Here is a 23,493-nt window from a genome sequence, read left to right as displayed (position 1 = left end):
TATTGGTGCTGCTGTTGCTAAGTCCATTGTAAAAAAATTCACTCATGTTGATGAGAATCTTACTTTGGTTTAAATAAAATTACATTTCCTTGCTGAGTAATGAATTTGAGTAACTTTTTCCTACTCAGGTAAGAATGAAGCAGGCTACTGAAAGGTATGTCCAGGAAAGTCTTCCCCCAAAGCAGGAGAAAAGCATGTGCTCCTAAGTGTTGGGATCATTACTATCCTGAGGGACAACACGTATGATGAGCACAGCACCTCTGAGAAAACAGTGAGAATGATGCTGCAAAGCAGGTTTGAGACAACCCGTGCGGAGTCTTGGACAGGGAGGATTTAAGCTCCATTCTTATGATATGGGAAAGTGCCCCATGAAATAATGGGGAGTCACCTAAGAGTCAAAGGTAAGATGGTGATCTGTTTCAGGTTTTCTAGTAGCTCCACTTTTATCCTTATCAATAAGGCAGGGTTTTTCAAAGGACATGCTCTGTGAAATGGCAATCAAGAGAGAGATAAAAGTAAGGAACACACACTGGAAGAATACATTGTATCTCCTGTCAGAAGGCTAAGGTTCCTCCAAGTGGACCTAGCCTAGCTATGGTTTGAAAAAGCTCTGTTGACTCTGGAACAAGAAAGAGAGATAAACTTATGTTTATTTTTTTAAAGAAATAATGTAATCTATGTCTATAATAGTCAGACCCTCTGAACTGATATTGGCTCTCCCTGAATGCTAGTTAATAGGCAAAGCACTGACATTCTTCTTATTTCTTGCACCAGATTAAAGTCATACCAGGTTGAGGAGAACATTTTCAAAATATTAAGAATTGCTTTCCTTGTTGTAATTGTCTTATTTCACTTATTTAAAAATTTCTTACATTTGTACACCTAAACTTTGAAATCAACACTTCATAGTAAGCTTGAAAATTTTTTCAAAGAAGAGTTTTGGTGGTTTTGGTAACATTTAGGGATAAGGGGGGAAAAGGTCTTTTTTATTCATTTACATAATTACCACTTCTGGCATTCTTCATTACTCTGTGTACATCCAAATGACAACACAGGATCATTTTCCTTCTGCCAAAAAGAACCTCTTTAAACCGTCCCTGTGTGGTACATACAGGTCTACTGGCAAAGTATTCTCTCAGATTTTATCTCCAAGTTTTAATTTTGCCTCCACTGCCTGAAAAGTAATTTTGCTAAGTAGAGAATTCAAGGTTGTCAGTTATTTTCTTTCAGGCCTTAGGTTTTTCTCTTTATCACTGCTTTTCACAGAACTTATTATGATGTGTCTTGAGGTGATATCCTTTCTGTTTTTTCTGCTTGGAGTTCACTGAGCAGCTTGGATTTGTGGGCTTCAAGTTTCTTTCAAATCTAAAGATTTTTCAACCATTATTTCTTCACATTTTTTTTTCCTGTCCCTTCTCTCTCTCATTTCCTCAGGGACTCCATTCACACATAAGTAAATCCATTTTCTTTCTGCTGCCTGAAAACTGCTTCTAGATAATACGCTGGGGGTAACTTTAGGGTTTGCCTCATTGGTTTCAGTGATAACTTCTCTCAGTGATAACAGCCCTATGTTTTACCTGTTGTCCAATGTCTGAAACCACCGTTAAATGTATTTTACGCAGCTTCCTAGTCGTCTAACTCAAGAGGGCAAATTCAGTCCCTGTCACTTCCTCATGAAAAGGATTTTGAAAAAATAAAAGTAATAAAAATGTGTTACCTCCCATTTTGTTTATAAGATCAACTGATTGATTTCAGGAAATATAGAAAGTCACTAACTTATTTTAACAAAACCCTTACCTACTTGATAAAGGGGACTACAAAAGAAATAAAATAATGAAAATAATTTAGTAACAAACTTCTTACATGTGTGTGTGTGTGTGTGTGTGTGTGTGTGTGTGTATGATTCTATATAACTTTGTATGGTGAGTTTTTCATGTAGGACAGATATTTTAACCAAGTACCAAAATAAACTGATCCAAGATGTGGACCTAACAATAGGTATATCACAAGACTAATCAAGAAATATCTTTGCATCTAAATTTAAAAATCTCAAATGTAAAAAAAGGAGGAGGAGAGTTGAGGATATAAAAACTTTCCATGGTAAGCCCAGACCGTGAGAAAGAGATAAAGCTATGAAGGTGTATGACATTCAGAGTCAAGAGTGTGGTTGCTACATTTAGTGAATAAAGTAGAAGATAATACCAAAAATGTCATCTGGGATCATTTCCTAACAACACTAAATACAGACCAGGATGTGGAGCAACAGGAACTCTCATTCATTGTTGGTGGGAATGCAAAATGGTGCAGACGCCACGAAAGACAATTTAACAACTTCTTACAAAACTAAACATGCTCTTACCATATGAACAAGCAATTACACCCCATGGTATTTACCCAGGTGAACTGAAAACTTATGGACACACAAAAAGATGGCACAAGTTTTAAAGCAGCATTGTTCATAACTGCCAAAACCTGAAACCAACTTCAGTAGGTGAATGGATAAACTGTGGTACATCCAGACACTGGAATATTAATCAACACTGAAAAGAATTGAGCTATTAAGCCATGAAAGGACATCGATAAACCCTAAATGAATATTACAAAGTGAAGACAATGTGAAAAAGCTATGTAGTGTATGAGTCCAACTATATGACATTTTGAAAACCACAAAACTAGGGAGAAAATTAACAGATGGGCAGCCTCAGGGGTTGGAGGAAGGGAGGGACGAAAAGCACAGAACACAGGAATTTTTGAGAGGTGAGAGACTATTCTGTCTGACAGCACAGTTATACATTTGTCCAAACTCATAAGCTGTCCAATGCCAGAGGTGACCCCCCAGTGTAAACCATGGACTTTGGCTGATGCTGTGAGTGGAGGTGCACTGCCTGTAACAAGTGAACCACTGTGGGGTGCACTGATGGAGGGGAAGGCCATGCGTGCCTAGGGCAGGGAGGATGCGGGAACTCTGTGCTTTCTGCTCAACTCTGCTGTGGTTCTGAAACTTCTAAATAAATTAAAAAAAAAAAAAAAACTTTAAAAAATTAATCTGGTAACAATGTGAAATAGAAGCCAGACTAGGGACTGAAATAAGAGAAATCATTAAGAGAATACATTAACACTTTAAGCAAGAGACAAGAACAGGAAGGAGAATCAACACTGGCAGTAGATACAAAGTATTCTGCAACAGTGACAAGTCTTTGCAAGTGTCTATAACCTACTCTACTAGATACACCACTGCAGATCTTGTGTACAAGAAGCAAGTATTAACAGTAACAAAACATGTGACGTTTTCAAACAAAATACATATTTTGGAATACCTTTCCAAGTTTACATGATAAATATACACAGTGAAAATCAAACAATACATAATAAATCACTTCCATGTTTTAGGTTAAGACCTCACTCTTATACCTAAGAAAAAAATTTTTAATATATTTCAACTGGGACACTATGAAAATAATAAGTATAACTGTTTAATATTTGGTTTTCTCACACATTATTAGAAATAACTGATTAAATGCTATATCCTTACTGAAGTGATGGTATAACTTTCTCATGAATGTAAATTGGTATCAGTTTGAGTAAAATCTTAATTTCCTATTGATCTGCACAAACTCCTTCCAGAAAACTCCAAGAATTTCATAATACATAATGAACACTTGTTAAAAATCAGTGTCAGTGACTCAATGTGGAGATACATTTTTCTCTACACTGATAAATAATAATTATTTTTCTGATACTGGAAGAAATCACCTCACCTTTTTCCTCATGCTTTGTGGGAAAATACTTCTTCTCGGTACCTACCAGCTCAGGCTTTGAAACTAAAAGGGGGAATAAAGTTAATACTTTAAAAAAAAGATAGTTTTAGAGCACAAAGATAATTATACTACTAAAAGCGAAAGTTAAAAAAATAATGTAAGATGAAAACACGGTTTACCAGAATGAGCAGTACACTGCAATCACTCTGTATCTGACCCTGAACCTGCCACTGTCCCCTTGAGTAAGGGACAGCACTATGGCTGAGCTCCTACTCTATCAAGGGAAGGCGTTCACATCCTCTGCAACACCACTGCTCAGGAGAACTTCCTGTACTGATGGAAATACTCTGTTTTTGTATGGTCCAATACTGACCACTGACTGAGACCTGAAATGCTGCTACTGCAACTATGGAATTAACTTTTACATTTTATTTAATTTTAATTAATTTTAAAAGCCCAGTATGACTAGTGGTTAAAAACTCTCCAATGCCAGCTTCTATCGAAAATTACCTTTAAGGTATCCTTGCTCTGAGATAAGGTTAGCAAACATAAAGCTGAAATTATGGAGGAGGGAAGGACTTGTGTTACTCAAAAAAAAAGCAAATCTTTCAAGGAAAAAAAAACTGGACTGCACATCTTAAAAATCAGAAATTATGGGTTAGAATTTAAAAAAGTAGAGTCAGATTATAAAACATTAACTCTGGAAAACACTTCTAGGTACTCATCATTTATGCAACTGTTTAAAAAGGAAAAACAAAACTCTTCCAGATTGCTTAAGCATTATCACACTCTTTGAAGAATATATAAATAAATCAGTACTTGTTTGTGACACTGAAAAATGGATTGCATCTGAAAACTTATCAGCTAGGTAAATATTTAAGATTTAAGCTTAGTCAATTTTCTTAACTCAAAATGTCATAAAATATCCAAATTATTTTCAAAATCCCAATTTTATATGGTTTATACTTTTAAAAAATACTGACATATTAATACACATGAACACTCAATTTTCATAGATTTTAAAAAATTATATATAGTGTCATAGCATTTAATTTTTGCTACCAAAAATAAATGATTTACAGAAGACCCAATTTCATCATTTTAGAACTTAAAACTATAAAAAACAGAAAACTGAATAATCTGTTTCTTACTTACTTGGACCCTTAGCAGGTGGTGGTGGTTTCTTTGGTTTCTATTAAAATAATAATTGTGAAAACAGTAAAACACTTACATATTAAATATTTATAGTTAAATTCTGATCATAAATAATCTAAGTTACATAAATACCTCTCCTTACCCCATCCCTGCTAGAAATTATAAAATGGTAAGATTCAAGCAACTCCACAAAAGATTACAGACAAAAAATTTATCCTATTAGAACAAATGCCTCTTTGATCAAAATTCAAATATTTCAAAAATTATCACTGACTTAGATGAATTTAAAAAAGCTTAATGATGAGCAGAAACATTCTTCTTTATCTCTCCTATTTTAAGATTCCTATGCACCATTTTACCTCTCTTTACCTGGCAGGGAAAGAAAGATACTTTATTTTAAAAGAAGAGGAATACCTAATAAATACAGAGAGCTTTCACTTTTGATTATTCAGGACTCTCAAAAAGAACAAAAAGGCAAAGGTCTATTTTTTAATTTATTAAAATTCTCTTGGTTTTAGAAGCATTCATTCATTTTTGCCTTAAAAAACTTGAAACACATTTCTAAGTTTGTGAATTTGGTTTTTCCAAATTAAAAATAACTGATAATCAATACTCCATGAACATCTAAAAAAAGCCAAAAAAAGAAAATGAGCTCATTAACAAGAGTATAAAGTGTGTAAAAATAAAGCACACCTGAAGCCTGTTGAATTAATAATGAATGAAATTTAGCAAAGGAAGAATCTCAGACAGTGTAAGCTTTCATACATTATCCTTTTGTAATTTACTTTAAATAAAAGACTGCAAAGGTTAGAGATTTCTGCACTGGCTTAAATTAAATATGGCTTACTGCCTTGCTGGGGTTTGCCAGCTCTCTGTGTAAATCTTTTCCTCTTGTTTAAAAATTCATTAATCCCTCCATAGGCAAAAAAGAGGGATCAAACTGTATAAAACTAAAAGATCATTGACTCAGTCTCACAGTATTCATTGTGAGAAGTGAGATCAATACATTAAATCCTGTAAGGAGGCTAAATAAAGCCTTCTCACTGTCCCAGAAATGCAGTGACAGAGTAACAGTAACCAACAGTACCTTAAAATAAAAATTTTCCACAAAATTAAATATAATGACTTACAGTCAAGTGCTAACTTGTCTGAATAGTACAGCCAGTCTTTTTTCTTTTAATCATAATAAAGTAATAAAGTCTAAGTTAATTTTTAGTCAAAGGAAAAGAAAAACAGGAACAAAACACAGAAGTGATACACTGTTTTGTTTCACCATAATTCAAATAATTTTTACCTGATTATATAAATCTGAAATTCCTGGAAAACTACTCAGTAACTATGTAAAAACTTGTTTTTTTAAGAAACACTGGTAAAAGGTTTTTTAACTTATCATCATCACTAAAAAAGAAAAGCTTACAGGAAAGTCCTTATCCAGTTCATTTATCTGAACAGCAAAATTGTCTGGAAATACTCCTTCTTTACCATTCAGTTCACCCTTCCACCAGCCAGTTTCTCCAGTCTCCTAAACCACAAAATGAAGAATAAAAATAATGGTTATGTCTAAATAAGAAAAAAAGTTAGCAACAAAATAAGAAAACACTGAATTCCATTATTTTTATAAAGAAAAAATAAAGACCTAAAGCAGACTTTGAGATCCTACTAAAAAAATATATTTCCCCACAATATGAGGGTAAAAATAATTTCCAATACATCAGTTATAACAATAGACAATAAACATTTGCTTAAAAAAAACCTTTCTGCTCATTTACTATATGCCAGGTTCTCAGGTCACAACAATAAATATGACAAAGTCCCAGGTCTTTCATAGTTTACCTTCTAGTGTGAATGCAAGACTACTGAAAAAATATTTCTATGAATACATTAAGTTACTCACTGAAAAACTTGCGAAGTGTCTTACCTTACTTATCAACTGTATTATCTCCCCCTCTTTAAAAGTCAGTTCATCTTCATTAGTACCTTCATAGGCAAATAGCGTTCTACAGTATTCCTTAGCTAAAATGAAAAACGTAAATAAAGTTTACATATAAATTACTTCTTTCAACAAATACTTATTAAGCCTCCATTTTGTCTTAAGAAATGAATACTAGAAGCTTTTAGAGATGGTTTCAATAATTTTAGCCAATTTACTTCATGCTGAATTAAATAACAAGTTTCATTAATCATTCATTCAAACAGTTACTATGTGCCTACCTGTTCCACACACAGTTCTAACTGTACTGGATATATCAATGAATAAAACCTCCAAAAATCTCTGACCTCATGATGTTCACATCTAGGAGGATTTAATACTCTGATGAAGTAGTACAATGTAACAAGTGTCTTCAACAAATCTAATAATATATTTGAGCATGCTTCACTCAACATGAACATTTCATTAAAAAACTTACCTTTAAGTTTACCTTCAGTGTCTGTTTTTGTTATCTCCACACTCTGAGTTTTGGATCCTAGTGACGGTGTGATTAAAGGCTAGAATAGAAAGGACAGTATCGTCTACTTTAAGTTATAACAAAGCTAATAAGGTTAAACAAAATTTCCATTAACAATTATCTAGCTTTCCCTAACAGTACTTATAGCCAGATTAGTAATATAACTGAAAACTCTGCCATGAAAATGATAAATATCTGAAAAGCTATTTAAATGATAGTCTAGAACTTCTAGTTTTAAAATGCTGTCTTAAGGATAACAAACATACTCTGATACCCAAAATGCTATGATTTTAGAACCTCCAAAACAAATAAAAACAGCATTTGAAAATGTACCATGTACCAATCTCTAAGCTAATAAGCACTTTACACGCCTTGCAATTTAATCCTCAGAACAATCAGAATAAAGTAGGCACTATCAGTCACCCTTTTTATAAGTTAGAAAGCAGTTAAATAACTTGACTACAATAAAAATAATTTAGCAGTGCAGCCCAGATTTGAACCTTCAAAATTCAACTCCAGAAGGAGGGCTCTTAAACGACAGAACTGAACTTCCTTACCATCAGAGAAGAAAAGAAAGTCTTTATACTTACTTCAATGCTGCTATCAGAATGAAAACATTTAGGTAATGTTACAACCCTTGTAACTATATAGTCTAGTGGACAATTTTCCATTGTAATCAACTACAGTAAGCCTTTCATCATGTCTTAGTGTTTCCTTAAGTTCTCTCCTCAGAAGTAACACTACATTTGACCTTAGATTTCATTAGTTAAAAATCTGAGCATACTGCTAACTGGTAATATCATTGTACATTCTATTTATCTTTTAAAATACTCACTTTAATTTCTCCTAACTTTTCTCCATTATATCTTCCAATCTGGTGTTGCCTACAAACACACATGCGCTCCCTACTTTATCAATTCCTAGGTCAGTGATCAAATCAAGTCTTGGAAGGCCATCTTACATGGTAATCCTGAGAATACCCTCACTTACAACAACTCTTTACTGAACATTATCAATGGCAAAGGAGGGGCTTCCTTGGTGGTTCACTGTTGAAGAATTCGCCTGCCAATGCAGGGGATACGGGTTCAATCCCTGGTCCGGGAAGATCCCACATGCCATGGAGCAACTAAGCCCGTGCGCCACAACGACAGAGCCCACGTGTTCTAACTTCTGAAGCCTGCGCTCCTCAAGCCTGTGCTCTGCAACAAGAGAAGCCACTACAACGAGAAGCCTGTGCACCACAACCAGAGAGCAGCCCCTGTTCACCCCCAGTAGCAAAAAGCCCACACATCAATGAAGACCTAGCATAGCCAGAAATTTTTAAAAAATGGCAAAGAAAAGATTACCAGTGTAATCAATAATCAATCAATCAATAATCATCCTAGCATAGCCAGAAATTAAAAAAAAAAGGCAAAGAAAAGATTACCAGTGTAATCAATAATCAATCAATAATCATCCTAGCATAGCCAGAAATTAAAAAAAAAAATGGCAAAGAAAAGATTACCAGTGTAATCAACAATCAGATAAAGTTATTCAACATAACCATAAGCTTTAGAGTTAAAAAGGGACCCCAGATCATCTAGCCTAATATCCCTCATAATACAGACAGTGCTTCTAGACATTCCTAGCTGTTACAGGACTATATAGCACCATCCCAAAAAGAATTCTAATCTGTACCTTTAAAACCAAGAATGAATTAGGCCCATAATCCTAATGTCAGACAGTCACACAGCTAGGAGAGGGCAGAGGAGAAAGTGTAAGCTCTCTTTCCCGAACCTAACTTATTATTATATAGGAAAATATGTAACAGGCTGGGAAAGGAAGGAAAAAAAAAAGTTGAAACTAACCATTTTAGGAGAAAACTTCAGAATATATTTCACCAACCAAAACAGTCTTAATAGTGAAATGTAACTAAAAAAGACAAGTAAACACTAAAACATTTTCAAATATTATGAGTTAAATAAGACACAACAAAGGAGAACCAGAAGGGAAACAATACTTTAAAAGTCAAGGGACAAGCCTCCTGAAGTTAAGTACTCAAACTATCTCCAAGGTGTTAACACCAGAAACAAGACCTGAAGTAAACATCCTAAAGACTGTAGCTATTTCCCCCCCCAAAGTAAAAATTTAATGATTTATTTTAAAATCTCTTATTAGATGGTACATTCTCTTTATTTCACAATGCCAGTGAAATGCTAGTAAAAAATTAAGTTCTCCATACATCTAGGGCTAATGATTAGTAGATTTCACCACTATTAACAATCCAAAAAAAAAAAAAACAATCCAGAGAAAAATTAAGCAAGGCCTAACTTAACTTAATATCTCACTGTGAATTCATTTTAAAATGGCCCATTTAAGGGCTACTTCAAACTGAAAGGCAAAACATAATTTTAGCTTTAAAAGGAAAACAAAAATGTATTTGCTTTTATATTTTTACATTATAATAACTAAAAACTTAAAAATTTCCACTAAGAAAAATTTGTGTTAAATTTACCCCCCATCCAATTTTATAAGAATCAAATGTAAACATTAAAGGAAGTCACTTAAGCTTAAAAAGTTTCTCACAGTTTCTCATTCATAACCTATCACCAGCAATCTCAAAAAAAAAAAAAAAGGAAGCAGAATTGCAAACTAATTGTGACATTTTTAAAACTGCTTAATGAGAGAATGAAGGGGGTTAATCTAAGGAAAGCACATCACTACTACCTTCTCTGGTTTTTTCTCCTCTGTTTCACTACTGGATGTTCTTGTTCTCAGTTTCACAGAGCCTTCTTTAAAAATATCTCCAAATCCAATTCCTCGGATTTTCTTTGGCTGGGTAACTGATCCAGGTGCAGTTTCAGTCCCGTTCCCCAGAGAGAAGGGTAAAGGTGAGGTAGGCCCAGTCAGAGCAGTTTCTGAAAGGATAACTGGTTGTTAAAGAATGACACCTAAAATCACAAAAGCCTTGACATTCCACTTCCACAGGATTTATATCCTATACCTCCTAATAAAAAAATGGTAGAATAAAAATAAAATTGCTGAGTAGTAAAACTATACTAATCACTTTATACTGATTTTTTTTTCCTATATTTAAGAACAATTTTAGGTATTTCTAGTTCATAAAAGGCCAATCAGAAATGCAGGAAATCACAGTATATCAGTTTCTTAAGAAGAGTACGTCAAAATTTACAGCTCCTTTACAAAGATGACACAAGACACAAACGGTAAACGTGCACGATATGCTCAGTGAGCATTCAATGTACTGAACGAACAAATACATCAATGCTGACTTCGTTAAATAATAATGTTTATATATTTAGAATTTCCCTTTACTCACTTCCATTTTTAAATTTCAGATTTGGGAATACACTGGATCCATGGGAAATGCCATCAAACCCATATACCACTGCTCATATTTCTCACAGGGGTGAAAGTACATGAAAAGACAGTTTTACAGGCAAGGCAAAAGGACACTCTAAACAACAAAGGCTAAGAATATTCGACAAAATGAAAGGGCAGTCACTTTATTATAAAAACTGAAATATAACACTTCCCTAGAAAAGCAAAGCTTTTCCTGAAATTGACTACTAAAAAGATATTAATCTTGAGGTTTTTATATAGAAACCACTAAGTAATAGAATAGATTATAAATTTACCATGTTCCTATTAAAAAATATAAAAAGGGGCTTTCTTATACCTTTTATTCCACAGTTCTTCAATGAAAACAGAGGGCATGAAAATAAATTATTCATAAAAGCTCAGGTAATACTGTCTACCTACTGTCTAGAGTCAGAATTATCTTCTTAGCAGTAATAGCCAGAGTTTAACTGGTCAAACCACAACACATCCCATATACTTCATTCTATCTATTAAAAGAAGGAGTGTAAGAAGAAGCTATGTAAAATAAATGCAGTGGATATGGCATTCCAATACTACAAACAAAACAAAAAAAAACATATTTTATAATGTACAGTTGGTAATTCCTGTAACAGTTATCTGAAATAGATGCTATTTTACTGACTGAAGAAGACTGTCAAAACATCAGTTAACACAGAAGATGTTATATTTCATTCTCTAAGACCCAATGTGTAAGATACCAAATGCTTAAATTAAAACTCAAAGGACATCATGTCTTCAGTAAAGTTCTAAAGATCCTATAAAGTGCTCACTTCTTGGTACTTACATCAATATGCAAAATCTTTCTGCCTGAAAATTCGAGTTTTAAAAAAAGGGAAATTACAGTGTACTTCAACCACTGACTTCCCACCCCATAATCACAAAGCTCCACATTTAGAATGCACTGTTATTGTAAAGGGGTTAAGCAAGCAAGGAAGTACATTTTTAACAGATATGATTCTGCAAGGTTACTAAAATTCAAATAAGGCTGAATAGTGCAAGGAAATGCCCAAAGTATTATAATTATGAAGTAATGAACTACATCCAAATTTAAATTCGATTTTCTTTTGCTACTGATCCCTTATGGACTTTGAATTTCATACAATATTTTAAGGGCTCAGTTTATATGGCATCATAAAGACTATTTCACTACACACTTTAATTCACACTAAATTCTTTTTTTTTTTTTCACACTAAATTCTAACATTAAAAATAAACATCAATAGATACAATATCTATGACACTTAATACCAATATGTGCCTGAAGTAATTCAGGGGACAGGGTGCTAAGTAGTAACTGTCCCTCCAACATTCCTATGTTGAAATCCTAGCTCCCCAAGTGAAGAGGTGGGCCTTCAGAGAGGTGATTAGGTCATGAGGGCAGAGCCCTCACGAATGCGATTAGTGCCTTACAAAGAGGCTCCAGACAGCTCCCCTGCCTCTTCCAACTTGTGAGGACAAAGTGAGAAGTCAGCAACTATGCACCAGAAAGGAGCCTCCATCTTGGACTTCCCAGTTTCCAGAACTGTGAAAAATAAATCTCTGTTGTTTTGAATGCTACCTAGATTGTGGTCTTTTGTTACAGCAGCTCTAATGGACTAAAACAATAGTCTTCGTATCTTGACTCTACACTGTCTTTGAAATAAAAAAGCAATATCAACAACCTTAAGGTTGTATGTCTATACCTCATTTTTATGAATCTATGTAACCATTATAAAACTGCCAAATAACACGAATGTACAAGTGTGAATTCCTGAACATTTTCACTACATACTTTTCTATAAAGAAAAATATCTACTTATCCCTATGCCACCACTTATGAATTTAATATCTCTTAAAAAAAAAAATCTCTCCTAAATCCCTCAGCAGTTCACAGATGCAATTCCAAGTTTGGGGATAAAGCTTTTTTGATTATACTTTTGAATGGTCTCTAAATGACAAGGTCACAAAATAATTAAATTACATTCTGGCTGCACATGGAAAACAAACTCTATTAAGTGATACAGAAGATCAGAGGAAGAGTCTTTTAAACTCCTAATATTTCAGAAGTAGTCAGGCCGTTTGCAAACTCTGATCACAACTGTATATAAGTAGACCTTCAGTGGGAAGAAATCAGGTAACGTAAGCAGTATCGTTTCATAATAAGGGTAGTATAAGTTTACTTTGGGTTGAAGCAGACATCAGAAGGAAAAATAGTAAATTACCTAGAAGGGAATAGCTACCCACTTTTGCCTGGAGAACCCCATGGACAGAGGAGCCTGGCGGGTACAGTCCATGGGGTTGCAAAGAATCAGACACAACTGAGCGACTAACATTTTCACTTTAAGTCCTTGTCATAAATTGCTTTTTTTAAAAGTAGATAAACTAAAGCTCATAGTTCAAAAAGACGAGAGACTAAAAATATACAAAATGAACACTAGTCATATACAAAATTTGTTTAAATCTATTCAAATTTTTAAAATAGTCTACCTGAATCTTCCTGGGCTTCATGAGTGTCATCATCTGTTACCTCTAATTCTTTCACAAAATTGGAGGGAAACAGTCCCAACTTGTTGTTCAGGGTTCCACTCCACCAGCCTTCTTCTACCTGAAAGAGTTCACAACTCAAAAATAATAATAGTTTCTCTTAAGTTTTCACTTCCCCCACAGAAAAATTGAGCTACAGAAATGAACAGGCACAAAGTTAGTGGTGCAAAATAATCCCTTTAAATCTATAAGAAAAAACAAAGGGGAAAAAAATTTTTAAGTAGATTAAATCTATGTGGATTGAATTACTCATACACGGATTAATCAATAGCACTCTGCAACCCTTCCACAATGAAATCTTATTAATAAATCACAGAACAGAAACATGCCATCCAATCTGAATTCTGGACACACATAACTAACAAACCTAACAAAACAGTGTTCTCTGCCACAAAATTCGGAATGCTGTGTCCTGCAGCAACAGGAGGTAAGCCAGTCCCTTATCTTGTGTGAGTCCATCTCATTCGTAAAATGGGGATAAAAATTCCTATCTCCTTAGGTTGTTCAGAAACTTAAATGAAATAATAAGTTTGAAACACTCAGAATGGTGCGTCAGGCATAATATGAGCTTGATGAACACTGTTATTATTGCCACCTGGTAGCAATAAACCAGAACTGCCTTTTATAAACACATTGGAATTTAACAAAAACTAGCGATAAATTACACGTTATCAAACAAAATCAGCTGCGGTGGCAATACTTGATATCAAAATATATACTCTGAAAATGGCATCTTTAGCTGCTAAATAACACTTTGATATTCCTTTAATGATAAAAGTAGATATATGAAAAACTATTTTTGAAATATTTTAAAATCTTATTCTAAGATATTAAAATGAGGCAAAGTGTTTTGGGGTTAATATTTGAATGTGATAATTCAAACAAAACAAAGCTTTTACATTCTGCTTGCAAACATCTCTGCTGTGCAAAAGGTAAAAATCCTTCTGTTTTTATGGCTTGTGTCTAAAGTGAATTCAGAATCAAAGAAAGGTTTATATGCTCAGCTACTTAGATTACATCAATTTTAGCTTAAAAAAAAGAGCTTATTTTATTTTTAAAGTCAAAGATACAAATTCGGTACACAAATATTAGGCATAGCAAGGATGAATAAAGCTTTATTTCTACAATTAAACAACCTTCCTTTAGGTCATTAAAGATTCACTTTAAAATCTGTATCTTAAAAAAAAAAAAACTGGCAAAATAAATTTTAAAAATTAGTATTCTTACAAAGCATTTTTCTAATACCCAGAGCATTAATTCTAATTGCTGCTTTATCTCTAACATGTGTTTTCCTTACCTCTTCACTAATATCAATAATATCTCCCACTTTAAGCTCCAGTTCATCCTCATTTTGTGGAATGTATTCAAAGAGAACTTTACACTGACGCTTCTTGGTCTCTAAAGGAAGTCACATAAAAAAATTAAGAAAGACCTTTAAAACAAACAGTAGCAGCTTTATTTACGCACCGTGTTTACTGTCACAGGATTTGTGTGTATGAATGAAAACCGAACACGGACACATTCTCAACAGCACCGTTATCTGTGCCATCTGGCTTTCCACCTGGCTCCCCACCCTAGAAGCGCTTCCTTCTCCTAAAATGAATTCAAGCCAACTGCAAATAAGGTAGCTCTCAGAAATGAAATCAGATCCAACTGATTATACAAAAGTAAAATTTCCACTGCCAATTTGGGAACTAGAAACACAGACTTTAGACACTATTGGCATAACAAATTTATCACAGACACGTCCTTCGAACCAGTGATTTTCAGACTGCTTCTTGATCAAAATCTAGGAATACTTTAAGGCACTAAGTCAAGAGTATCTGTGTTTAAAAAAAAAAGATACAATGCACAAATCTAAAATGTATTTTATCTTATTTAATAATTTTTCTGACAAAAACACAAGTGAAGCCAAAAATAATTTCACTGTAGCGTTTTAAACAAGCTTCATTTATTCAGAAAAGTAATGATTATATAATGTAGGACTTCAAAAGATGTAACTTGATTCTTTTTAATGAATATCAGTATCTTTTTAAATAATTTAAAGTTAATAAAGAGTATTAATTAGCTCCTCTGCCCCTAAGCATATGTCAATTAACTTCAAACAACCTAGTGATATTTTAATCAAAAGCTTTGTTTTTGTCTTGTCTTTCACACTAGCATAATTCTCCAGTTTTTTTTCCAAGATGGTATGCAAAATTATTTGCAAAGGAACTTCTCATTTTTAAAAGGAAAATCCACATTGGATAAAAATATCTAAATAGCCCCTACCATTGCCACAAAATGTGAGTCATTTATTTAAAAAAGAAAATTTTTTTTGTATGATTCTGTATTTTTATACAGCTTACTCTTCAATTAGAATGACTGCCTATAATGAACTTTTCTATTAGTTGGCAACACAAGTTAAGCAATTTGGAGATTCTTCACATTTCAAAGGGCACATACAATGTCTACCCATACATACTGGTCAATAAATATTTACTGAATTTCTAAAATGTATCAGAACCTTTGCTAAGCACAAAAGAAAAGAAATTAAAGAGTAAAACTGTCAATAAAAGGATGTGTAGCATTCAGTCGATTTTTTTAACTAGTATTTTCTTAACGTAAGTAACCTCCATACAGCTTTTTAGAACTACAGAGAAATTAATGATAAAGTATTTCTTTAAATCAGTATTTTATAAGTAAAGCTATTAATAAGAAAGCAAATAAAGAAGTGTAACAACAAAGGCAGTGACAAATTTTTATGTACCAATATTACTCCAAGTCCTTCATAAATACTTCCCACACAAAAGAGCATAAAAACTTGCTCAGACATATTTTATCAAGGAGAAACAGGAACTCCTTCCCACTGTATCAGGCTGCTTTCTTCACAGATTAGAGTGCTCTACCATAACTCATGTACCCTAGTCATGATGGATCCTTATTCTCTGAAAATACCATGGACCTGCTTATCTTTATGGGTCTTTCAAAGGCTGCAATTCTAACTGCAATGCCATACTCTCCAATTTTTATGTGAATGATATGTCCTACATAAAGAAGAGCTTAATGACACTTTATTTGATGACTTGGGTACAGAATTGCCCTTTCATTTGAATCTGAACTGCACATTATGTATGTTTCTAGTCATCAAGCAAAGAGCCAACTCATTGGAAAAGATCCTGATGCTGGGAAAGATTGAAAGCAAAAGGAGAAAAGGGCAGAAGAGGGTGGTTAGATGGCATCACCAACTCAATGGACATGAATCTAAACAAACTCTGGGAAAGAGTGAAAGATGGGGCAGCCTGGCGCGCTGCAGTTCATGGGGTGGCAGAGTCAGACGTGACTTAGTGACTGCACAACAACAAGTACGGTTCTTAATAGTATAAAATACTGCAATGACAAGTACAGACATTTACAGAGCATTTCTTATAATATTTACTTAACATGTTAATACTTTGAAAACCCTATAAGGTAATTATTACTATCATCCTTGTGTTAGAGTAACTTGGCATTTTCCTCTGTTAAATTGTGAGTTTTGAATCATTATCCATATCTAGTTTTTATTTGGCAGATTTGACTGTCCACATTAACACTGCTCTTATGGTCTTCATACCCACAGGTATTACAGTATTCATCACATGAATGTCAAATAATTTCAGAAAAACCTTTTTGAAATATTTTTTATTTTCAAATGTAAGTCATCACAAATGGGAAGTATTTCATGGTTCTTAAAAAAAAGATCTAAATATTTAGATCAAACAGAGTTCTTAAGTACTTCTTATATTATTTCTCATTTAAGAACACTTTTAATTTTTTCCATCAAATGCTAAAATGAAGAGCATATCATACTCAGAAGTTAGAAGCCTGAATGCCAAAATTTCAGCAATAGCAACAAAAAGATTTTTTTTTTATTTTATTTTTAAACTTTACATAATTGTATTAGTTTTGCCAAATATCAAAATGAATCCACCACAGGTATACATGTGTTCCCCATCCTGAACCCTCCTCCCTCCTCCCTCCCCATACCATCCCTCTGGGTCGTCCCAGTGCACTAGCCCCTAGCATCCAGTATCGTGCATCAAACCTGGACTGGCAACTCGTTTCTTACATGATATTTTACATGTTCTGATCCATTTTTAGTTCCATTTAGTTCTGGAAAGTAAATCGTCAAACTTTATTACAGCATTTTCTAATGTAAAAAAATTTTTTTTATCAATTTCTTTCTCCAGTAAGCAAAGGCAGTCATCAAAAGTAAAGAAACATCAAGACTGAGCCATTTGCTACATGGCTGAATTTTTTAAATTTTTTTCTTATCCTCAGCAATAAAAAAATCATATTAAGCCAGTAAGTGAAAATTTTAAGCTACTCAAGATTCTACCTATACTGCTGAGATACACACTTAAGATCATCAAAATCTTAGAAAACATTATCATCATCACTAGCATGAAGAAAAAAACTCATGTACTTAGGGATGAAATATCATGTCTAACAACATATTTTCAACAGATATATAAAGCCAATATAACAAAGCAAGCTTAGGTGAAGAATATACCACGTTTAGCACACAATTATTACTTCAACTTCTCTGTAAGACTAAATTTTTCAGAATAAAATAAAAAATCAAAACACCTTACCCCATTCATATGAAAGGTTGCAGCCAGGGAGCAGTCATTTGAATGAGGTTTTATTCCCCTTCTAAGTCAGAATATTTCAATGTCAAAGAGCAGAGCCTGAACTACTAATATGCCCCTTCCTTTTCACATGTATGCTGCAAAGATGTATCATCAGTGACCATACTTTGATGAGATTCAGAAATTTATCTTCTTCAGTACTGACTCAAAATTGGGAGGCATGTTACCAAATGTTATCTGAGAATCAAACACTATGTGGATTATATTCTAGTCAACCAACTTTTAATGTATCATCATTTCTTTCTATACAACTACCAATGATTTATCAATATTAATCTCAATGCATCTTTTGCATTCAAAATAACTAGATGGAAAAATCACTTCTGTAGCATGAATTCCCACTAATAAGGAATACAATATGCCATGAGTAGATTCATATCTGGTATCAAGGTTTTCCAAATATAAAGTGGAATATCCACTAATATTCCACACTGCACATTATATACAACTGTGATGCTGAAAGACATCAATTCTTTACTCCAAGTAAAAATATTCTACACCATTATATCTGTGTCCGATTTTACAAGGGTCTCAGCAGTGATTCCATTTGTACATGTTTTTGCTATAAAAGAGTAAATTGGTTCTATTCTATAATTTTAGCAACTTTTTACAATCAACTTTGTCCTGGAAAATTTTCTGTGCTCAATCTAAAAATAACTGTCTTACTAAAGAAGATGCTTAATTTACATGCAATAGCAAAAGTTTCAATGGTTTCGTGACCAGACTTTGCAGAAAAAAAAATAAAGCCAACGTTTTTTGGCTTTGGAGAGAAAAACAGCTAACGATTCCAGTCTCCAGGTATCTATCATATTAACTATGTGAACTTTTCCTTGTGGTTGCTTAGTCAAAACTCAGCACACATGCAGATTCACTTGTCTTGGCAGAGATTTGAACTGAACCTTCACAATGCAGTGTTTATCATTATCAACCTTCACAATGGTTTGGGGTTTTTTTATATTAACAGTATTGATTAAAAGAGTATATACTACTATTTAACATTACAATGAACGACTTTGAATAACTGATCTATTTCATTAACCAAGGAAATGATGCAAACTAACGGTAACAAAAAAAATCTGATTAAAAAAAAATTAGCTGCTTTTCCTGGAAAAGTAATCTGAAAGCAAAAACAACCTGCATCCTGTTTTAAATGTTACTTAGCACACCAAGTGACTAATTTAGTCTTTGCAACACATGCACTTAAAAACAAGTTATGGAGGAACCTTAGGAAAAAGCCTAAGCCTCTTGGCACCAACTATATAATGGTTTCTCCTTCTTACAAGAAAAATGATGGACAGTGTTCTCAAAGAAGGTGAAGTTTAGTGTCCTTTCCTATTAGGAGACAAAATAAACTTGAAGTCCTTTGTCTAGCCTCCACTTAAGAAAAAGTGTGTTCCTTTATAGCTCAGTAGAGCTAAAGAAAGTAGTATATATATCTTACAACAGACAGAGATCATAAGTAACTATTTTATGGGTCTAAAATTCTCCTTGTGCACAGAAATTCTACGTAGAGATTCATGTATAGCTTGCGGAAATAACTCTGTTATCTATTCCTCAATCTCCAAACAGTTTCAGAGTCCAGGACAACCAGAACTACTAAACAGTCCACCTTCGGGCAGAAGACTGAAGGCAATGTGAGTGATATCTAAATATTGTCTGTACACTGCACTCACTGGGAGAAAAGAACAACAAGTAGTACCTTTTAACTGGTCTGTCTCTGTGTCATGAAACCTGTTCATTTTTATGAAAACCTATTTTTATTTTATGAAAATAATCAAGTGTGATATAATCTAGAAAGTAGAGATTTCCCCTAACTTCACAGACAGTAGCATAGAAAGTAACAGGTTTAAGATATGAGACTATAAAAATCAAAAATAATCTTACATTTATGAAACATATATAAACAAAATCTCTTTATATTTTAGGCTACCTGGTACACAAGGTAGTAACCAGCATCAAACACCAGGGACCCCAATATCAAAGAGACTGGTGTGGGGAGTGGCGAGGGAGGGAGGGGAGGTGGGTTTAAAAAAAAAAGAATGATCGAAGATAATAGTGGATAAATACTCATTTATAACTTATTAAATCAAACTTAACATAGTATTCAATCTCTAATGGGGCCTCAGGTTTACTATGTTAAAACACTATCTGCTCCCAGGCTTGAAGTACTTCTTTGAGTAACAGTCTTTCCAAAGACTACGTTTTTGACAACAGCAATATTACTAGTCTTTTTATTTTTTTAAGCCACTTTTTCACCAGCAGTAAAATAAAACTCAAGAGTCTAAATGATCTAAGGTCATAAGACAGATTCAAATAGTGTCTGATTTTAAATGTGGTACTCTCCCTCTATATTAAACTCGTCTTTGGTGTAAACATATTTACACCAAATACTTCAAAGGCACTCTGCTAGGCCAACCACCTTGGAAAACTGAATATCCATGTTCAGATGGCTAACCACTAAAGAAAATGTATTATCAAATGCTTGCATCTATACTGCTTAAAGATGAACAGACATTTTAGCATCCCATTTAATATTTAATAAATAATATTCAAGTAAATTTAAGGCAAAGGATTAACTATCCAACAGAGCCTGTAAGACCAACAAGAAAACAAAGCCTTGTATCTCAATTTACAATTCCTATAGAACAGCTCATGCTGGATTTCCAAATGAAGACTGACGACATGGGCCCATAACTAGTAACTGAAGAATAAGTAGGAAGTTTCTGTAGTCTGCTACAAAAGGTTGATTTTTCTTAATACAACTTATGAACAGTTAGTTATAAAACAAACGTCTATTCTGATTTAAATGAAGAAGAAAATATTATTTACATACTCTTCTTAATGGTTTTGGTTTGTGGAAGTGGCTGAATTCCTCCAGGCAGAAGTCCATAGGTGCTTATTCGTTGTACGAGATTTGCTACATTCCCGTGCCTTTCCCGCCTGATGGGCAAACTGTCATCCTTGGATTCTGTCTCTTTCTTAATTTCCTACAAAAGGGGAAATCAGCAAATAGGCAAATTAAGCTGTATTTCATTAAATTAAACCCTCAAATGCAAAATACCAAAACCAGGTACATTGATTATTATATAAAACAAAGTATCAACAGTTTGCAACCTTTTTCTCTGCCCACACATATCTAAAGAATATCACACTTTGGTTACAGCTCCAACAAAATGTTATTTATGGACACTAAAATTTCAATTTCATATAATTTTCACATGTGATTAAATACTGCTTCTCATTTCATTTTTTCCAACTATTTATATAACTCTTAGCTGGCATTCTCAGTTCAGTGACACTATAAAAACAGGTGGTATTTAGATTTGGCTCATGGGCTGTTGTCTGATAAACCCTGTTCTAAGTCACAGGTCTAAGAGAAGATAGGTAAATCTTCATGAAAAGAAGTATGAAGTTTTACTGGAAGACATAAAAGAAGACATAGGAAAGAGAAGTCATGCCATGTTCAGATGTTGAAAACTCATTATCATAAAGATAGCATTTTTCCCCTAAAATTGATACAATGCAATTGAATAAGTATGTCACAGATTTCGGAGAGCAATTAAATAAACTAGTTCTAAATTTGTAGAGAAGAACAAATGACCAAGAACAGCCAAAATACTTCAATGAAAAGAAAGTGAGGGGATTTTTTTTGTTTTAACTAAGAAATAAAGAAAAACCATACGATACTACGAATCAGAGTGTATTGGCACAAAAACAGACACAGTGATAAATGAAACAAAATCCATAAACAGAAAAACGATTTACAACAGGCAAAAAGGGAGGGAAAATATTAATCTTAAAATAGATGGTGCATGCACTGTTTCACATTTAGGCAGCAGGGAATCAAACTGGATTCCTGCCTCACACATTTAATATTAAAATTAACAGTTTCTGTTCATTAAAAGTAACCAACCACAAGAAAAAAGTAAATCCCTAACCAGAAGGTATTTTTCACAACAAAGAATCTGTATCTCCAGGTGTTTATGTCTACTGCAATGTTAACGAGTTGTTACTCTAGCTGGTAGGATTTCAGATTATTATGTTTGATACTTGCTTTTTTGTGTTTTTTTAACAAGGCATATCATTTTGCAAACAGAAAATTTTTTCATTTTGGAATATCTGTTAAATGATGAGAAACTGTGAAAACTATTAAAGTATAAATCATAGAAGACACACAAAATATTTCACACTGTAGTGACTGCTTCATTTTTACTAGTAATGTATGTAAGGAAAACAACTTCAATTTGCTACTAATAATAAATGACACACCATATGAAAACTTCAGTTTTCAGATCACAGTAAGTATTTTTCAAACTAATAAAAATATGAAATCTATGTAAAAACTAGTAGCTATAACCTCAACATGCCAAAGAGTACTAATTTTGGATTCTCCTGAACATCTCATGAGCTACCTACATTTTAAAAAGATAAATATCGTATCTCTGAAAGCTATTGTTGCCTCTCTGGTACAAGAGACCAAGAACCTGGCTTGATATTCAAATCTTATTCCTCTAGGAAAATAATTCCAGTTTGACCCAATGTGAGACAGGAGACAGATATCCTGGGTTTAAAGCTTCATTCTATCCTGTTCATAGGCTAAATAGATATTTGTGTTATCTTTTAACAAAAATTAACCATATAAACAGGTATGATATACAAGACAATGACAGTGTCTACCACTTCTAAAAATATAAATTTACAACATACTGCTCAAGATCTAGAAACATTTTGAGGACCTTCAATACTCACTGAGAAATCAAACCCATGAATATTAGATATAATATATCTTCTGAAGACAAAAGACACGAAGAGAGGAGGAAAGCAAAACAAAAAAAATATACAATCTACAGTAATATGGAAAACTCAAGGTTTACAGCCTTCCACATACACAGTGCCAACTAAGCCATTATCAAAAGTACCAAGTGACTTTAGGGTCTAAGCAAAATTACAAATAAGGTAAGGTCCACTTTAGGCTCCACCCTGCTCCATCTCTGGAACCTCTTCCTGTTACAAATTACTACCACCAGATACACACACACACCCTCTCTCTCTCTGTCTCTCTCCAATCTCTCTCCCCTTTCTCTCCCCCTTCTCTCTCCCTCTCTCTCTCTACTCTAGTCCCTCATTCCTGGACACATAGTGCCTCGAAATTATTCTTTGGCTATCATCTTAAATAGCAATTTTATAGAGCACCTATGAAGGGTCAGTAAGGCTTCTACTGTTTCTTCCTTCTGCCCTTTATTTTGATGCTGTGAAAAGCGCTGCACTCAACATGCCAGCAAATTTGGAAAACTCAGTAGTGGCCACAAGACTGGAAAAGGTCAGTTTTCATTCCTATCCCAAAGAAAGGCAATGTCAATGAATGCTCAAACTACTGTACAACTGCACTCATCTCACATGCTAGCAAAGTAATGCTCAAAATTCTCCAAGCCAGGCTTCAACAATACATGAACCGTGAACTTTCAGATGTTCAAGCTGGATTTAGAAAAGACAGAGGAACCAGAGATCAGATTACCAACATCCACTGGATCATCAAAAAAGCAAGACAGTTCCAGAAAA

The 23,493-nt window shown here is 33.7% G+C and overlaps 1 protein-coding gene across 3 annotated transcripts in view; it reads right to left on the bottom strand.

Annotated features, from left to right (window-relative positions):
• Nucleotides 1-23,493, bottom strand: part of CD2AP (CD2 associated protein) — an 86,388-nt gene that overhangs the window by 20,696 nt on the left and 42,199 nt on the right. For 2 of the 3 annotated variants that reach the window (XM_061398372.1, XM_061398373.1), the window contains 9 exons: nucleotides 20,768-20,921; nucleotides 14,562-14,662; nucleotides 13,208-13,325; nucleotides 10,067-10,257; nucleotides 7,322-7,400; nucleotides 6,832-6,926; nucleotides 6,331-6,435; nucleotides 4,914-4,950; nucleotides 3,759-3,821 (listed from right to left, as the gene is read on the bottom strand). In XM_061398372.1, the coding sequence (XP_061254356.1) occupies nucleotides 3,759-3,821; nucleotides 4,914-4,950; nucleotides 6,331-6,435; nucleotides 6,832-6,926; nucleotides 7,322-7,400; nucleotides 10,067-10,257; nucleotides 13,208-13,325; nucleotides 14,562-14,662; nucleotides 20,768-20,921 (943 nt within the window). The remainder of the gene's footprint in view (nucleotides 1-3,758; nucleotides 3,822-4,913; nucleotides 4,951-6,330; nucleotides 6,436-6,831; nucleotides 6,927-7,321; nucleotides 7,401-10,066; nucleotides 10,258-13,207; nucleotides 13,326-14,561; nucleotides 14,663-20,767; nucleotides 20,922-23,493) is intronic. The other variant, XM_061398374.1, reaches the window with a different exon arrangement.

Source organism: Bos javanicus, chromosome 23, assembly GCF_032452875.1.
Source record: "Bos javanicus breed banteng chromosome 23, ARS-OSU_banteng_1.0, whole genome shotgun sequence".
NCBI classification, from domain to species: domain Eukaryota; kingdom Metazoa; phylum Chordata; class Mammalia; order Artiodactyla; family Bovidae; genus Bos; species Bos javanicus.
The sequence above is the reverse complement of the archived record's forward strand: the minus strand, read 5'-3'. Positions and strand labels throughout refer to the sequence as shown.